Source organism: Myotis lucifugus, unplaced genomic scaffold, assembly GCF_000147115.1.
Source record: "Myotis lucifugus unplaced genomic scaffold, Myoluc2.0 scaffold_215, whole genome shotgun sequence".
In the NCBI taxonomy this organism is placed as follows: domain Eukaryota; kingdom Metazoa; phylum Chordata; class Mammalia; order Chiroptera; family Vespertilionidae; genus Myotis; species Myotis lucifugus.
Window position 1 is genome coordinate 466,230 of NW_005871263.1, and position 19,470 is coordinate 485,699.

Sequence of the window (19,470 nt, forward strand, 5' to 3'; positions counted from 1 at the left end):
TTAGGCTAATTGGGCCTCGGCCTCTGATCTCCCCACACCGCTCTCCCCTGGCTTCCTCGGGGTTTCAAATGTGGACATGGTAAATTGGAAACAAATTTAGCGTGTTTTCAGGCCCATCGAGCGTCTCTTCAGTGAGCGTGCTTGCTGTGCGGGTAGATATGCCTGGTTTTAATTTCCAGTGATGTGAGAAATATAGAATGACTTGATTCTTAATTTAGAATGCCGAGAGGGGCCGGCCGGTTTTGTTTTCGAGCCTGTGCAAAAAGTCTACTTCTCTTTTCATGGCTCACCATGCGATTTGAAAACACGGCCCTGTCTCGGGGGAGCATCTGTTAATTGCTGGTCACAGAGGGCTCCTGCCGGGCGAGGACAGGTCCGGCCAGCGGGACCGCAGCTTGGGTCAGAGAGCAGACGTGGGGGCTCCTTGGTTATCACTCCCTGCAGAGGCTGCCCCCTCTGGAATAGGGCCGTCCAGGCACCAGTTGTCGGGCAGCCGGCCGAGGCCTGCCCACGCTGGGCACGGCACAGTGCTCGCGGTGGGTCAGGAAGAGAATGACTGGAGCTGGAGAGAAGCAGGTGTGGGCAGCGTGACCGCTCTTGGTGACGGGGCAGGGAGGGGAGGGTGGAATGACAGCCACTCAACCCCGCAGCTGGCTCTCCTCCTTCCCGGGGTTGCCCACACATTGAGCATCTGCATGGCGCTCTAGGTGCCTCCGTGAACAAGACAGATAAGCTGCTGATGTTCTAGTGCAGTGGTTCTCAACCTTCCTAATGCCGTGACCCTTTAATACAGTCCCTCATGTTGTGGTGACCCCCAATTTCATTGTTACAAATTGAACATAAATTAAAGCATAGTGATTCATCACAAAAACAATATGTAATTATATATGTGTTTTCCGATGGTCTTAGGCGACCCCTGTGAAAGGGTCGTTCGACCACCAAAGGGGTCGCGACCCACAGGTTGAGAACCGCTTGTTCTAGGGGGGAGAGGCAGGTACAAATCAAATGAACATACCTGCAGCGTCATGTGGTGATTAATGGCTGATGCAACGACATAAAGCGGGGTGGGCGGATACAGAGTGAAAGGGTGTGGAGTGCCACATTGGGGTCACAGTTGGGGCTGGCCTCTCTGATAGGGGTCATCTGAGGGGAGGTTTGACTGGAGGGAGGGATGAGCCATGTGGATGTGGGGAAGAACATTCCAAGCAGAGGGAACGCTAAGCATGGAGGCCCTGAGGCAGGAGCGTGCCTGGTGTGTGTGGAGGACCAGGCCAGAGTGGCTGCAGCTGAAGGAGGGAGAGGGTGGGCTGGAGGTGGAGAAGAGGGGGCCAGATCACATGGGACATTGGCTTTCTGAGTAAGATGCTGTTGGGGGGTTTCGAGCAGAGGGAGCAATAGGATCTAACTGACATTCTTTTTTATTTTTATTTTTTTATTTTATTTTTTTAATATATTGATTTTTTACAGAGAGGAAGGGAGAGAGATAGAGAGTCAGAAACACCGATGAGAGAGAAACATCGATCAGCTGCCTCCTGCACATCTCCTACTGGGGATGTGCCCACAACCCAGGTACATGCCCTTGACCGGAATCGAGCCTGGGACCTTTCAGTCCGCAGGCTGACGCTCTATCCACTGAGCCAAACCGGTTTCGGCTAACTGACATTCTTAAAGACCATTCTAGCTGCTGTGCCGAGGACACTGTGGAGGGGTAAGGTGGACAAGGATGGGAGCGGGGACACCAGGAAGGAGGCTACTGTACCAGACCAGGCAGGCGATGGGCCAGTGAGGCGTCTACTGCGCAGTCAGGGAAGAGGTGATGGTCGCTCAGACCATATTGGTGGTAAGAAGGCTGGGGAGAGCAGTTCGATTCTGAACACGGAGGCACCAAGACTTGCTACTCGGCCGGCTGCGGTACATGGCTTGCTCCTCTCTTGGAGTAAGCACCATACCCTGAACTCAAAGGGAGCCTGTGGCCCTCGGCCTGCGTTTTCCTTTACGGAAGGCCTGCACCTTGGACTCCGCTCCTGGGGTTCTTGTGGGTGGGTCTGAGTGGGATGGGACATTGCCGTGCATTCGTACCTTCGTTGTCTTAGTTTTCTTTTTTGTGGCCTTTAGAGAAATGCCAGGATTCACTTTCCCCACTCCACTCTCCACCCCCAACTTCTGGTCCACTCCGCGGAGATGTCAGCTCAAATGAATGTTTTGGCTTTATTTTTTTTAATGCTACACATTCAGAAAGTAATTTTTGTCGTAGTCCAGGGAACTACAAACGATGAGCCTCTCCCTGAGAATGATCAAAATCCAGTGGGCATGTTTAAGTAGGGCCTGATTTCTATTTACTGATTTTATTTTGGGTTAGACACACACACACACACACACACACACACACACACACACACGCACCTTAACGCAAATAGATATATGTGTTCTCATCGTTATGTTGTGGAGATTATGCTGTGTCATTGTGTAAAAGGCTTCCTTGGGGTGCCCCATATGGTTGCCCAGGTTGTTCACTGCACAACTGCAGGGGGTGCCATTCATATTAAATGTCATACTGGCCCCTGGCATATCCATTCCTTTTTATGACAGCTTTATATTCCATTATGTGCCATCAGAGACGTAACCAGTACTCTTTTGATTGGCCTTTAGGTTGTTTCCAATCTTTTGCTATTTTAAAGAGTGCTGCACTGCCCTAGCTGGTTTGGCTCAGTGCATAGAGTCTGGCCTGAAGACCAAAGGGTCCCAGGTTCGATTCTGGTCAAGGGCACATACCTCGGTTGCAGGCTCCTCCCCAGCTAGGAACCTGGTCAGGGCGTGTGCAGGAAGCAATCAATTGATGTGTTTCTGTTCCATCGATATTTCTCTCTCTCTTTCCTTCTCTCTTTCCACTCTCTCTAAAAATCAGTGGAAAAAATATCCTCGGGTGAGGATTAAAATAAACAAACAAACAAAAAGAGTGCTACACTGAATAACCTAGTCCTTCGTTTCTCCCACACACCTGCCAGGGTGTCCATAAAATAACCCACTCACTGTAGTGGAATTACAACGCCCACGGGAGTGCACACTGGGTGGCACCCAGGATCGGTCTTTTGTTTACATCAGTCCCAGAGCTGAGCAAGGAAGTGTTCCTCCAGCTCAGAAGGAAGCGTTCCTCCAGCCCAGACCCGGCTCAGACCCCTGCTCTGCGGCTTGCTTGGTGGGCAACTTCACATCTTTGAGCCTCAGTTTCCTCTTTTGTAAAGGGCAGTTGGAAAATCCATAGAACTTTAAGAGAATGGAAAGGCAGACATGCAACAACTAATTGGGTAACTAATTATATCTTGCAAATATGATAAACACAACAAAGAAGACATATTCCTGGGAGGCCCTGCCTCATCTGGGAAGCAAGGAAAGATTTTCTGGCAAAATTATATTTGAGCTACGGCTGCTTCAGTATAAGTAGGAATTAACGAGGACAAAGGTGAGGGAGGAGGTGGAGGGAGGGGGTTGTTCCTGCAAAACCATACACAGGGAAGAATGTGGAAAGGGGCTGGGGGTGTGATGTGGGGCGGAGCCAGATCATGCAGGGCGTTGGAGCCTATGAGTGCTGAGTGTGATTGATTGACAGCTGACCGAAGTTTATAAAGGGTCATTCAGGTGCAGGGTGGACAATAGTGGGTAAGGATTGGAGGGGATGCAGGGAAACTTCCGGGAGGAAATGGTGGTAGTTTGGACTCTACCACTTTCATGATATGAAGAAGTGATGGAGGAGAAGAGTGGATTTGAGTGGGCTTAGGCAATGGAATGGACAGGACTCTGAGATGGATCCAGTATGGGGATGAGGCAGCAGGACATATCAGGAATTAGAATTTTTAGTGCAGTCAATTAACATGTGCTCATTAGATGGGTGTGTGCGTGTGTGTGTGTGTGTGTGTGTGTGTGTGTGTACGCGCACATGCACATGTGTGTGAGGGATGGGCATGGGGTTGGGGTGGCAGGTATGTTCTGTGACTTTCGTATCTAAAAATACAGGCCGAATCTGGGACCCATGTGCGTCTGCACAGATCCTCTGCCCCCGTGCCATGTGGCAGGGGGAGCGGCAATAAAACACGCCCACGGCCTTTGCTTTCCGAGCGAGATCTTTGAGGATGATACCAATTTCCTAATATTCCAAATTCAACAAAAAAAATGCTACTTAACATTGTTCAAGTTTGATTTTAGTAAGATTCAAAACAGTTTCTTTGACCCGTTGCCATTTTGAAAATCAATCCCACATTTTTGGATGTGGTGGCAGCCCCGTCCATCTGAGAGTGTTTAAAAGGCTCTGAGCAGAGCTGATAGAGAAATTGTCTTCAGGGAAGCGCCATGTACAAGAGTTCTAGTTGCGGTGTGATGAGAAGGTTGAAATAACCTCAATGTCCAACTGCAGGGGTCAATGTGAACTGTGGCCCATGGGATGGAAATGCCCAGACTGGGACCTGGGTGAGGCACAGTGGGGATGGGGGGGTAGGACAGGGAGGAGGGGGCAAAATTTAAGGCAGCACTTACTCTTAGGTGCCCACCTTGCATTCGCGTGACCCTGAGAGCCAGTGCCTCCTTAAAGCATGCACCAAGGGCACCTCCCTCACCTTCTGCTAGTCTGAGCCCTGGGAACTGCTAGGCTGTCCTTTGAGATTGTCTCATAAAACAAGACTTAATGGCAAGAGGAAATGGTCCTACTATATTGTTAAGTGGAAACAGTATGTAAAATAGAATCCCAAATATGTTTCTCCATATGCCCAGAAGGAAAATCTGGAAGGACGTCTACCAAAACACTGTACATTTTGAGGGAGTCTTTTCTTTCTAATTTTGTCTATTTTCCCTGTAATGAATGAACCTTTGTTAACTTTTATAACGAGACAAAGGAAAAGCAAGAATCAACAAACGCTGATGCCCTTTTATCTGTGCTTCAGGATAAGAGGGGGCAGAGCTTGAAGCCGGGGGTGGGGTGGGTCTGAGGAGCTTTCTCTGTGACACGGTGACACTGCGGGTCTGAGGCCCAGGATGCTCTTGCTGAGCTGGGGCGTGGACCGCAGCCCAGACCCGGGAGAGCTGGCCTTTTTCTGAGCCGGGCCAGCTGTGACACAGGGGAAGAAACATCCCTCATCCCTTGGTCCCCCTGATGGCTTTCGAGCTGTAGGTCCGGAGCCAGGCACTTCACCCCGCGGAGCCTCAGCTCTCTCCCCCAGGAGCGGGCTCACCCCTTTCCCCCCGGCCCCCCAGCATTGCCGTGCAGATTAAATCACCTCATGATCTGCACCAGAAACATGACTTCCTGGAACCGTGTCAGCAGCCTGGGGAATTACCAGAATCAGAGAACTTTCCCTCTCTTCTCCGCGGCGCAGGAAGTGGAGCTCTTGAGCTCCTGGTTGCAGCAGCGCCTGCTGCGGCTGGAGGGCGACCTTCTGGCCGCTCCCTCGAGAAGCCTGGAGAGAGGCCCTGGCACCAAGGTCTCCCTCAGGCGGGGGCAGCAGGGCGTTCGGGCCCTGGAGGGCAGGTCACGCCATCCCAAGACATTAAGTGGTGCTTGTAAGACCCACATCCCCCGTTCTTTGGAGAGACAAGTAATTAGCTCTGTGCTCTTTTTGCAAACCTCCGGAGGCCCTTCCACAATGAGCACACTGAGCTGTCAGTCTGGGCAGCTTCTCACACGTTCCGGGGCCAGGGAGGTGGAGAGCGGAGGGAAGTGTTCTCTTCACACAGGACGGCGGCCTCTCCACCGGCCCGGCCTTCGCCCAGCATCCAGGGCAGTGTGGGACGCCCAGGGTGCTGACGGGGGTCAGTGCCTGGGTTTCGCACGCGGGAGGATGTTTCGGGTTTTTCACTCTGCGGGACCTTCACGTTCATTCTTCGCCGCCCCATTCAGCTCTATAATCTCCCCTCCATGTATTGATTTGCATCATCCTCTGATGACCAGGAAAATCCTCGTTCATGGGCACCTACTGGGTGTCATGCTTTGGGGACCTTCAAAAGTTGTCTTATTTAGGCTTCGAAAGGGCCTGAGGGTGTGGGAAGTGGTGTCCCTGTTTTATGAGGGTAAATAGGAACTCAGAGGGGTGGGGTCGCTGCTCTGAGGACACACAGTGATTGAGAAGCAGAGCCAGGATGGAGATATACATACGTTCTTCTTCTATCCCACACTCCTCGGTGTCCCGGGAGGGGCACTCACCAAGGTGAGGCGGTTCCATCACTCACATTGTATCAGCTAGTCCAGCTCAACCAGGGGCTGCTCCTGGGCCCAGGGAGGCTATCTATCTATCTATCTATCTATCTATCTATCTATCTATCTATCATCTATCTATCATTTATCTATCTATCTTTATTAAATTTATTGGAGTGACATTGGTTAATAGGATCATATAGGTTTCAAGTGTATATTTCTGTGATACAAGATCTGCATATTGCATTGTGTGCTCACCACCCATAGTCAAACCATCTTCCATCGCCATATTTTAAGCCCCCAGTTACTCCCACCCCCACCCCTTTCCCTCTGGGAACCACCATACTGTTATCTGTGTCTATGAGTTTCAGTTTTGTATCCCACATATGAGTGAAATTATATGGTTCTTTGCTTTTCCTGACTTCTTTCGCTTAGCATAATATTCGCAAATGGCAGTATTTCATCTTTTCTTGTGGCTGAGTAGTATTTCATTGTAAGTTTGTACCACATCTTCTTCATCCAGTCCTGTATCGTGGACACTTTGGTGGTTTCCATGTCTTGGCCACCGTGAATAATGCTGCAATGAACATAGGGGTGCATATGTCTTTACAAATACATGTTTTCGGGTAGATACCCAGGAGAGGGATTGCTGGGTCATAGGGTAAGTCTGTTCTTCATTTTTGAAGAACCTCCAGACTGTTTTCCACGGCGGCTGTCCCAGTCGGCACCCCACCAGCAGCGAATGGGGTTCCTTCCAGAGAGGTGCTTCTTCAAGGAGAGGGTTTCTCCCTCAAGCCGCAACCCTATTTACTTGTTTTGGTTGCTGACGTCTGTTTCTTTTCCTCCCTTCATATCTCTCTCTCTCTCTCTCTCTCTCTCTCTCTCTCTCTCTCTCTCTCTCTCTCTCTCGTCAGCAGGAAGAACATTCTTGATCTTATCATTTAGTACTTCTTGTGTTTTCTATGAGGACCCAATCTGCACTTTCTGGCATGCAGTCATAGATCAGAGAGCGGGGACATAGAACAGATGCGGGGACGTGGAGAGGGTGTGGGATAAGGTGGGGGACTTAGTGCCTGATGGCCCGGCGTTCACATCCTGCCTCTCCCTTCTACTAACAGTATTGGCTGGGACAAGTTGCCCGACCTTTGCAAGTCTCAGTTCCCCCCCCTATGAAATGGGCCCGCCCTACCTAGAGTTGTTGGGAACCTGGTGTAACATTGAGTGCAGTGCCTGGCCTGAGGGAAGTGCACACTCAGCTGCTGCATTGTTGCTATGGTGATCATTCATTCAACATGGATATTGATCACACTGCCAACATAAACATGGTTCCTACTACCATGGGCCTCATGCTCAGGTGGGAGAGAGAGATACTAAGTAAATAAACAACTAAGGAGAAAATTTCAGGTGGTAATGAAGCAACTATTCCAGCAGTGTGCTAGTGAATGCTTAAGACCAATTCTTGAGGATATAAAAATGAGCCCAGTTTTTAGCACTTGCCCATTTTGGTGGTGTAAATATTCCCACCGTGGCTAATTTCAAACTACCAAAGTGATATCTACTGGCTCTTAAAATTCCTAGAAATTTAACAATTGTTTCTTGCAAGGCTGAAAGAGCTGGCTCCGGCGCTGGATGTATGTAAATAATATCCTGGAAAGACCTGAAGATCTGAGAACGAAATGTATTGGTGGGAGAGAATTCCAAGCAGAGAAGAAGGCTGGGCAAAGGCCCTGAGGTCAGAAAGAGCTTGATGTGCTCAGGGAACAGACGGATGGCTGGTGTTGGCAGGAACCTAACAGGATGGAGGGAGAAGAAGGCAGAGGCTGGGCTGTTGGAAGCCTCACAGACCACGGCACCAAATTTCAATTTTATCCTAAGGCCACAGGAAGTCTTTGGAGGGTTGTAAGCTGGAGAGTACCTTAGTCCAATTTGCACTTCTAAAAGATCACTGGGCTCATCTGTAAAAGACCAGCAAGAGGCCAGTTAGAGGGTAGTGATGGTCATTCCTGGGAGAGGCAATGGTGGCTTGGACTACATGTACCAGCAGGGGGAGGAAACAGAGGTACCTGGATCCAGGTGGGGCCGTGGGGACGTGACAGATTTTATCTGCAGGTGTTCCCTGGGTGTTTACCATGAATACACTCCGCCTGCAATTTCTGCTCTTCTGTCATGGGAGGAGGAAGGAACCTTAGGGCATACAGTCCGTCTACCTACTTTCTTCTCCATACGGGAGGCTGTGTTTACCACTTCCTTCTAAATCCAGGAGGCAGGATGAGGAAATATATTTCTCTTGGCTCCAAATGCAAAGCAAAAGCAAAATCTCTTCTCAACGCTGCCCTTCTTCCTTTGATTTTTGTCACTGACAACAGCGCCCTGTTCTTCCATGTGTGTGGGGGGAAAAAAGATAAGAGGCTCTGCCCTGGGTTTCAGTCTTTGCCCTGCGGTGCCTCTTGGGTGTGGATCAGACACATATGTAAATGCCATGGGCGTCGGCCTAGCAGAGTACGAAAAAGGTTGCCATCTGGCTCTGCTCCACTTCCAACCCCTGTCTCTGTATAGTTTTTAGACGGGGACGGGAGAATTCCATCTTTCTAGGCTGGCGTTGTCCGATAGAACTTTTCTCGATGGCGGAAATGTTCTCCATCTGAGCTGTCCATTCCGTGGCCACTGGCCACTTGTGGCTATACACCAATTGACATGTGCAGCTGAGAAACCAAACTTTCAATTTTGCTTAAGGTTTGTATTGGACAGCACAATGCTAGACTGCATGTGATTATCCACTGGACCTCTGTTTTTGGCAGCTGACTGGAGATCCTGCTGAAATTTTGTAGCACGTTATGGAAGGGCGGGATCTCAGTGAGTGGTCACTCGTCATAGTTCCCCTCAATTTGCAGAGAGAGGCACAGAGGATTAAATGATTTGCCCGGCGTTTCTCAGCTCGGGAGTGGAAGACAGGAACCCATCTTCATGTTAATTTTCACAGGTTTCCAGAAATGCATTCTTCCTATAACATTGTGAATAAATTTTAAATTCCTCTGACCACCTTCTCAATCTTGGTCTCCCCCTCCATCCTTAGAACTGATCGCGGTGTGGTCAGTTTGGAGTTCATCCTTCTACATCTTTTCCTAGTCCATGTACGTGTATATAAATGGGTGGATTGAAAACATTCAGCATGTTTAGAATAAGTTTTATCACACTATCCATATTTTTCTACAAATTGCTTTTCTCTTTCAACAGTATGTCTTAGATCTTTCTGGATCCGTCCAGAGATCGCGACCTTATATATATTTTTAATTGCTGCAGTCTTTCATAGCCTGGTGGTGTCATAGTGCTCATAAGCCTATTATATGACTAATTGTTTATTGTTCCTTATTTTTATAGTAAACATGTTTGTGCCTATCTCCTGCATGCACAATATTTCTTCTAGAAATATTGAGAGATGAAATTACTGGGTCATAGGGAATATGTATTTTTAATTTTAGCAGTTGTTACTCTAATACTCGTTAACATGGTTATACCAGTTTATATCCTATCAGCTGCATGACAGTGCCTGTGTCTCCATAGGCTGCAAAATGCCTGATATGATCAAATATTTACATGTGTGCCAACCTAACAGGTGAAAAATGGATCTCATGGTTGTTTAATTTGCATTTTCCCATTTGTAAGTCAAATTGAACATCTTTACTATGCTATTTGTTTTTCTATGAATTGCCTGTTCAAATCTCTTGCTCATTTTTTCTGTTGGATAGTTTTATTAATTCACTAGAGGCCTAGTGCAGGAAAATTTATGCACTGGAGGGGGGAGTCCCTCAGCCGGCCTGCCCCCTCTCAGAGTCCGGGAGCCCTCAGGGGCGGGAGGTGACCCGGCGATCAGGGGAAGGCAACACCCCATCACACCTCTGCTGCTGCCACTGCTGGCAGCACAAGCCTCGGCTGGCCCTGGGCTGCTGGGCAGCCTCCATCTGAGGCTTGCCTGCGCCTCGAGCCGGCCCTGGGTGACTGGGGGGCTGAGGGTGGATACGGCTGCACCGTGTGCCTGCCACCCCCTTCTCCCCCCCAGTGGGGCTGAAAGGACTGGGGACTCTGGCAGGGCTGAGGGGTCTGGGCGCCGCCATCTTTGTGACTGTGTGATGGTCAATTTGCATATTCCCTCTTTATTAGATAGGATTCAGCAAATATACACTAGGATGTACACCATATGCCCAGCATTATTTTAGATGCTAGGGATTTTGTGGCAAGTTGCAAAAACAGACATTCCTGCCCTCAAAGAGGTGGTAGTCAAGGTGTGGAGGAAAGGAATTGAGGAAATTCCTCTAAGCCAGTGGTTCTCAACCTTCTGGCCCTTTAAATACAGTTCCTCATGTTGTGACCCAACCATAAAATTATTTTCCTTGCTACTTCATAACTGTAATGTCGCTACTGTTATGAATCGTAATGTAAATATCTGATATGCAGGATGGTCTTAGGCGACCCCTGTGAAAGGGTCGTTCGACCGCCAAAGGGGTCGCGACCCACAGGTTGAGAACTGCAGCTCTAAGCGAAAGGAACTGAGGAAATGTATCCTTTGTTAGATGGGACGAAGAGAAGCAGAAGGAGATAGGGAGAGACTTGGGGTAGGACTTGGCGTTCAATAGGACACCTGGGAATCTCATCCTTGACTTACTCACCTGTAGGCATTCTAGATATAATCTGTGTCCTAGTCCTTTGTCTGTCCTATGTGGTACATATTTTCTTCCAGTCTTTCATTTTCTTTGGTCTTAGATGATGGTACTTTTGCCCTGCTCATTCTTTTTATTTATTTATTTATTACAAAATCAAACTTGTTGATTGCAATCAGACATTAAAAAGTGAAAGTTCCTTCTTCCCAGACAACCGTTGTCAAGAGGCGTGTCTCCTCTGATTATTTCTATCCTCACTGCCATGCCACACTCCCGCTCCCAGTCCCCGTCTGCCACTGAAGCATACTTTTTGGCTGTTTCTTAATAAGTGTAGTTTATTGACGCAGTCCCCTCTGGCTGGACTCAAGGTTGCTTCCAGATCTCCATTCCTCGAGACGAGACAGTGATCCTATGCTCTCTCTATGGCCCAGGAGTTTCTTGGATCCTTTTGTTTGTTGGACCCCAGGCTCTGCACCCTGCACATCAATGGAGCTGCCATAACCTGATTCTGTGTTCTCTCCCCCAGCTGCACGGCTACATGGAAAACAAGCCGCTGGGGCTTCAGATCTTCATCGGGACGGCTGACGAGCGGATCCTTAAGCCCCACGCCTTCTACCAGGTGCACCGGATCACGGGAAAAACCGTCACCACCACCAGCTACGAGAAGATTGTCGGCAACACCAAAGTCCTGGAGATCCCGCTGGAGCCAAAAAACAACATGAGGGCGACGTAAGGGCTGGGGCTGAGGGTGGTGGGTCCGAGTGGCAGGGGTTTGGGAGAGGGGACGCCCTGGAGTTGATGGAGCAGCCGGGATGGTGGTTCCCAGTCTGTGATGGACCCAGAGAGATGACTGTTTTAAAGTTTCCATTTTAAAAGTGCGTTACCTAGATATTTTTCATGTGTATTACTTAAGCATCTTTGGTTTATGTTGGTTGGGATGAGACTAAATTCATTGACATTAAAAATTCTATTTGACCTAAAGAAAATTATTAAGTCATGATAGGTCAAAACTCACCAGGTCATTTGCATGTGGCTAAAATTTGGGGACCATTGCGTCCATGTATTGGAGTTGAAAAATCTTTTTATTAGAAATAAATCTCAAACGTACAGGAAAACTGCAAGAAACAAAGAACTCTCTCCAGCATACTGTTCACTCAGATTTGCCAGTTGTTAACCGTTTTCGTATTTGCTTGATCACTCTCATTTTTCCCCGAAGTTAGTTACAGAAATCATGCCTTTTGACTTTTTAAACACTTCCGCATCCGTATCCTTAGAACAAGAATGCATTCTTCTGTGGCCACGGCGCATTTATCAAATTCAAGGTGTTCACGTTGATACACCGCTGTTCTCTATTGGATCTTCCAGAAGCAGTTTCGCCAGTGGCGTGTTTGAGTTTTTCAGATGCTTTTGAGAGTCGAAAAGTTGGCATGAAACAATCTCACTAGAGAAGTCATTTCCCCGGGGAGTGTCTCTAATTGCTTTATAAGTGTTTTACTCCCTTCTCGGTATAAATCCCTGGCTGAAATGTGTATCAGTGCGTTGCAGTTCCTCCCCGTGTCTGGCTGTGGGGTTACTGGGCTTACCTGGCGAAGGTGGCTTTGTGGGTGATCTTTCCCGCTCGCTGAGATGGCTGGCTGTAAATGGGGTTTTCGTCCCCCGGCAGCATCGACTGTGCGGGCATCCTGAAGCTGAGGAACGCTGACATTGAGCTGCGCAAAGGCGAGACGGACATCGGCAGGAAGAACACGCGGGTGAGGCTGGTGTTCCGGGTGCACATTCCCGAGGCCAGTGGGAGGATCGTCTCCCTGCAGACCGCGTCGAACCCCATCGAGTGCTGTAAGTGGGGCTCTGGGCAGGGTCGGTTTTTGGAGTGGACTGTATGTGACACCCCCTCCCCCGCCCCCGCCCCACCGCAAGGCACCCTGGGCCAGGTACCTGGCAAAGGTCACAGGACCCAAGAGTGGGCCCCAGATGACCAAAGTGGCCAGAGCCAGAGCACATTTAAGGGCTTCTCTCTGTTTCGATTTACTTGTGGAGGGTTTGCGGCCTCACAGGAAATTAAAAAATAATACGGCTAATGAGTAGCCCACAGCTTTGTTTAGAACAGGGGTGGGCAAACTTTTTGACTCGAGGGCCACAATGGGTTCTTAAACTGGACCGGAGGGCTGGAACAAAAGCATGGATGGAGTGTTTGTGTGAACTAATATAAATTCAAAGTAAACATCATTACATAAAAGGGTACGGTCTTTTTTTTTTTTAGTTTTATTCATTTCAATTAAAAAATAATACGGCTAATGAGTCGCCCACAGCTTTGTTTAGAAGATTGGAGATGTATAAATGTTCTGGTTTTCAAAACGGTTAGAAGGCGTTGGAGTGAGTTCACCGTACACCGTGTCCTCTTTCTTTTCCTCTGTTTTTTCTTTCAATAAGAATAACGATGATATGACAGTGGCTCTTGCCTGTTGAGCTTGTTGAATACTGACAGCCGTCCTTGGTGATGGCTGGTGTCACCGTGCACATTTCACAGAAGAGGAGGGAGAGATGGGGGTAGGACAACACAACCCCGAAGTGGCAGGGTGGCGATTGAACGGGAGCTTTGGCACCCAGGAGCCATGCTGCCCCATCACCCTCAGCCCATCCCTGTGCGTTTACTGAGAATCCACTGATGTCCGGTGTGGTGCTGGCGTCCTGCAAATGAGCAAGAGGTTTTCTCTGTCCTCAACGAGCTGACATTCCGGTGGCTGTAAAGATGCCCAAGCAAAGAGGCAGGAGGCGGTCAGAGTCCAGTGTGCCGCGGCCGAGCTCTGCCACGGGGAAGGGCTCCGGGCAGAACCCTGGCTCGTTTCTACCAGGCTTTGAAAGAGGCGGCTACTTTGAGCTCATTCTTAGGCACTTCCTGCCAGTTTTGTTGTTGGTTTTGCAATTAGATGGGACAAAGCTTATTGTTTGTTCAGTTGTTGAGAGTTCAGAAATCATCTTTAAAAGCATAAAGAACAAACAAAGTAACCATTTTTTCAGAAACAAAGGCCGTTTATATTATTTTTTTTTAGCCTCTTCTAAGAATATTTTTTATGTTGTTGTAATCATGTTCTATATTCAGTTACGTTTCAGGACTTTTTCTTGGGCATTTTACCATATCTGGGGGTCAAAAAATCGGTTTTCTACAGAAGCCAGGGGAGTGATGGAAATGAGTCAAGTGTGTTGGGTGGGCAACAACCGGGAGGGGTGGGGACCAGGGACCAGAATGACGCTTCCCATCTAAATAGACTGCTGTCACTCGACTCCGGCCAGAATGTCCATGTGGGACTGTGACGCAGTGTGGCCACGTCTTAAGATAAATCAAAGTCTCCTGATTTTTAAAAAGCAGCAACAAATTCAAAATACTTTATGGATCAGATAAAACCTACGGCGAGGGGCTTTGATTAATCATAGGTAGTCTTAATCAGACACTAATGAATAAAGGGCAAGCATGAATATTTTATGCAGAAAGGGCTGAGGAAGACTAGCCCTTAGGAGGAGAAGCCAGCAAGGAGAGAAGCTGGGCCCTCTGCGAGAGAGAAGCCAGCCCTTGGTCTTGGTTGGTCTTTGGAAAGAGATGAAAGAGCCCTCCGATTTCTTCCAGCCTGGGGAGGTCAAGATGAGGAACGGGCCGAATGTGGTGGTGAGTCTGTGCTCTGATGCTAGTAGAGAGACCCAACAGGAGGCCACAAGGGAAGACAAGTGTTGAAAAACATATCTCAGAAACATTGGAATTCCCCTTCTTTACCCAGCAACCCCAACCCCTGTAGCTAGTCATGGTGGCTGCCCGCCCCCCGCCCCCCCTCCCCAGCCCCGCTTTTGAACATCCGAAGATGTTTTGGGAAGGAAACTCAGGCTCTTCCTCTGTGATCTGGGGGGTTTTGAGAAGATAAGGACTCCCCTTTCTGGCAAGTGACTCACTGACCTGGATGGGGCTGTGGTTAGTAGCAAGGTGGGAAACAGGACGCCTCAGGGAGGGCCACACGCAGGGTCCCTCCAGTCAACTTATCTCCTGCTGATCTGAGACTTTCCCGATCATCACCCAACCACAAGCACCTCCCGCGAGATCTTCCGGGCATGGTGAAGCCGTTTGCACCGTGAATGTCGGTTGTTTTTCTTTTAAGAAAGCATTTGGCTGATTCAATGACCTTGCTTTGAGAGATAAGGAAACAGACTTTCTTGGTAAAGTGATTCACTCATTTTTATTCATAGGGAGCAAATCCAGAGTCTCCCGCTTCCTCCTCTATGACATACCTTCTTCTTTTAGTTGCTATGACAGCACTCTATCGTGCAACGCCAAGTTGAGCGACCAATTGGCCACTATCCCTCTCACCACCCAGAATTTTTTGATATTTTTATTTCCTTCTTTGTTCTAAAATCCTAGACCAATCCCTGGTAGTTTTATAAATACTTATGGACTAATTGACTTACCGTGTGAACCTTCAGGAGGTATTCCATAAATATTTATTGACAATTAATCCATCACATGTATTGGCACAGTGTGTGCAAGAAGTATTTATTGATTGATTGACTTTGTGTGTAGCCCTTGGGGAGGGCGCGTGGGTAAGAAGAACACTCCGTGGGCTGGGACCTATTTACGAGGCTAAGTTATTTACTTTGGAGGTGCCTTTTATGTAACATTGGAGGGATCGAGGGTAAATTCTCAGATTCTGGTAGAAAAAAAAATCTTGAACAAACTACTGGAGGCCACTGCCTGGAAGGTGGACCTATTTGCCAGATGTGCCAAGTCCTTAGATGTACCTACAGGCCAGCGTGTCAGAGGTCAAGCCTCACCTTTGCACAGACGGGCGCCTCATCTGTCTAGTCTTCTGTTTCCACATCTTCCGTGTTGTCAAGGAGACACTTTTAGTTCCTCCCTTGTTCTCAGAAGAGTATTTTGAACCTGCTCCAGTCTTCTAAGCTCCGACGCCGCCTTCCCCCGTTCCCACTCCAGGCAGATAGCCGTGCCTCCCACAGTTCCAAGAACATGGGAGAGGTCAGAGGGGCACACCCTCATCTTCCCCAGCAACAAGCCACCCACAGATCACAGCCCTGGGCCTGTCCTCCTCCTCGCACTGGGCTCCTCCGTGTCCTCAGCTCCAGCTCCAAGTTCCCTGTGGGGGTTGAGCCCTTGCTTCCCTCTTGTCTGAGTGTCCATCCTCACCTTATTCACATCTTCAAAGACCCTCTTCACAAGAGATCACATTCTGAGGTTCCAGGTGGACAGGAAGTCTTGGTGGGGGCTCTTCACCCACGACACCTCCTCTGCAACATTCCTTGACTTCACTTTCCTCTCTGGTCCTCAGTTCCCCAACCCACTGGAATCCTTCTGTGACTTGCAGGCTTTCAATGACTCTGTCCCCTCCACCCAGAACACTGGTTCTCAAACTTGGAATCAGCTGGGGAGTTTTGAGAAATATACGTGATGCCTAAATTCTACTGCAGAGCCCCTGAGTTGGTTGGTCTGCATGGAGACTTTCAGAGGGACCCTGGGGATTCTGGGGTGCGGCAAAGTTTAAGACCCACTGACCTTGTTGCCCGCCCCCCTCTGTACCCCCCCCCCTCCTTCCATCAATTGATTAACTCCTTCTTCTCTGAGGCCCCTGGATGGACGGCCCCTTGAGGAGGAAGATTGTTCTGGTTTCACGGGGTAGGCCCAGCAGGTGTTAGCCAGGGCCTGGCACATAGCAGCTGTCTCTAGAATGTTGGTCAAATAAAAAAATAAAAAATGAAAGCATGAAAACAAGCATCTCCGGGCTGCCCGGCAGGAGAGAGAGGCAGCGATGAGCTGTAACGGAGACGGCCATAGTGCAGATCCTTCCGGAGAACCTCCCCGAGGGTCTCTGCAAAGGGGTCTCTGTGTTCATCGCTTTTCAGAAAACACCCAAAGCCATTTCCCACCAAGCCCCGCCCAGCACGTGGATCCACTCTCCGCATTTTGCGGGAATGGGGGGCAGGTCTGGGGCGTGGACTAGAAAATGGATTTCTCCCTTGGTCTTTGAAGCTATCCACATAAGTACGTTTTGCTGTGGGATAATGAAGGGACAATGAATTGCACAGGTTGTAAGGCTTCAGTTCAGTGGTTTTGGACAAATGTATGCCCCCGTGTAAACACCACTCAAAGCCAGACGGCATGTCCCCTACCCCTGAACGTTCCCTGGTACCACCCCCAGCCCTGCCCCCCAGCCCCGCCCCCCCTAGTCCCCTGCGGCTCTGATTGCCATCAGCATAGATCAGCTCTCCCTGTTCTAGAACTTCATATAATGGGATTATGCAGTGTGCGCTCTTTGTGTGCGGCCGTCTGTGCTCAGCCCGATGCCTTTGTGATCCGTCGCTGTGACTGCGTGAACAGTACTGGATTGTATGAATGTAACAATTGTTTACTCACCCTTGATAGACGTTTGGGTTGTTTCTGGGGTTTGAGTACGACAGATAAAGCTGCTATGAACAGGCTGGTTCAAGGCCTTTTGTGGACAAATGGTTTCATTTCTCTGAGGAAAGTGTATGTTCGGTGTTTGTATTTTCACTCTGTACAAGAGTGTGTGAGTTCCACGTCCTCACTAATATTTGATTTTGATAGTATTTTTAGTTGCAGCCATTCTAGTGAGTGTAAAATGGAATGTCCTTGTGCATAAGGCGTAATTTGCATAATTTGAATTTCCCTAATGACTAATGATTCTGAGGCCCAATCCGTGCACTTGTTGGCTGCCTGTATGTCTTCTTCGGAAAGGTGACTGTCGAGAGCTTTTGCCCATTTTCTGTTTTTGGGTTTGTTTCTTGTGTGTGTGTTCTGGATAGAGTCCTTTGTCAGATCTATGTATTATAAACATTTCCCCCTGTCTGTGGCTTGTCTATTACTATTACTTTTCTTAATTGTGTCTTATTAGGAGCATCAATATTTTATTTTGATGAAGTCTGATATGTCATTTTCTTTTCTTTTTTGATTAGTGCTTTTTGTGTACCCCCAAGAAATCTCTGCCTCTCTGAAGGTAGCAAAGGTATTCTCTGTTTTCTTCTAGAAGCTTTTTGATTCTGGCATTTAGGTTTAGGGGTATGATTCGGCTCAGATAAATTTTTGCATATGGTGTGAGGTAGGGGCGAGGTCCATTGTTTAGGGTGGTGGTTGATAGTGTGAGCTTGGGTTCAAATCCTGCCTCTGCCACTTAATGGCTGTTTAGTCCTGGGGAAGTTACTGAGCACTCTGAGCCTCAGTTTCCTCATCTATGAAATGGGAATAGTAACAGTACCTATCTCATCCCAATAGGATAACCTCTCTTGTGGCGTGTCTCAGACTTTCCTGCTTGCAGCCCTCCCGTAGCTTTGCAAAGCAGACTTTACACATCTCTGGCTGCCACTTTGTCACTGTTGAGAGACCAGGGCAGGCAGCAGGAGGCAGGTGTGGGAGTTTAACAAACGCTGATTGTTTCAGGTGAAACAATCGTGCTGGCAGCTAGCAGCATGCCCTGCTGCTGAGAAGGAATCCAGATGGTTATCTGACCTGTGTAGTGGGTCAGCTGCAGGCGATTGCAGGGAAGTTGGGTTTGGGGCCAGGAGCCCAGGATTGAGGTGGCGTTTCTGCCAATTCGTATGGTTACCTGGCCATATGGTTATGGCCCTTTCCTGAGCTAGCTGTGCAGGGGCAGGGAGGGCAGAACCACATTTTATGGAAGACCTTAGGTGTGCTTCCCTATTTCTTGTTAACTTGTTTCATCCTCACCATAGTCTCAGAAGACTCACCCATTCATTCAGAAATTTTAATTGCGCACCGATTTGCGCCCGTGTTTGGGGCACAGAATGCTGCCTTCTTGGAGCTCACATTCCAGCAGGTGAAGCTTCAGAAGGGTAGGCCAGTGGTCGGCAAACTGCGGCTCGCGAGCCACATGCGGCTCTTTGGCCCCTTGAGTGTGGCCACGAAGTTTCAATCGCACTGTATGTGCGCACCCGCATTTGGTATTTTGTGGAAGAGCCACACTCAAGGGGCCGCAGTCTGCCGACCACTGGGTTAGGCGATGTGCTATGGTCACTCACCTGGCCAGACGGGGCAGAGAGCTCCGGGTTCCCAGTCAGATGGGGATTCGTGGGGCCCTCAGGAAGGGCTGTTATGTGGAGATTGGTGGGGCTATTCTGAAGGGGCTGCCTGTTAGCACGTTGAAACGGGATAGCGATTCTCTGATCAGGAGAGAGAAGTAATAGCTCCTGCTCGGGACCTGTGCTGTGTGGATTGGAGGAGATGACCAGCCAGTCTGGCGGGAGATGTTACTGCTCCACTTTCTTTTATTTTTTCTTTTATTTTTTTAGGGAGAGTGGAATAGAGAGGGAAAGACAGAGAGAAGCATCAATGTGAGAGAAACACATTGATTGGTTGCCTCCTGCAGAAGCCCAGACCAAGGCCCGGGCTGGGGGAGGAGCCTGCAACCAAGGTATGTGCCCTTGGCTGGAATTGAACCTGGGACTGTTTGGTCCGCAGGCCGATGCTCTATCCACTGAGCCAAACCGGCTAGGGCTTACTGCTCCACTTTCCATGAGGAAGCTGAGGTTCCACACAGTCCAGAGCTATCCGATGGTCTTGTGCACTGTGCACCCCATTTACGCACCCCGCACCCCAGTCCCATGGTTCAC

The 19,470-nt window shown here is 48.9% G+C and overlaps 1 protein-coding gene across 1 annotated transcript in view; it reads left to right on the forward strand.

Annotated features, from left to right (window-relative positions):
• NFATC2 (nuclear factor of activated T cells 2) overlaps positions 1-19,470 on the forward strand; it is a 148,225-nt gene that overhangs the window by 65,008 nt on the left and 63,747 nt on the right. The window contains 2 exon segments of the mRNA XM_006097963.3: positions 11,360-11,562; positions 12,497-12,669. Of these exon segments, the coding sequence (XP_006098025.1) occupies positions 11,360-11,562; positions 12,497-12,669 (376 nt within the window).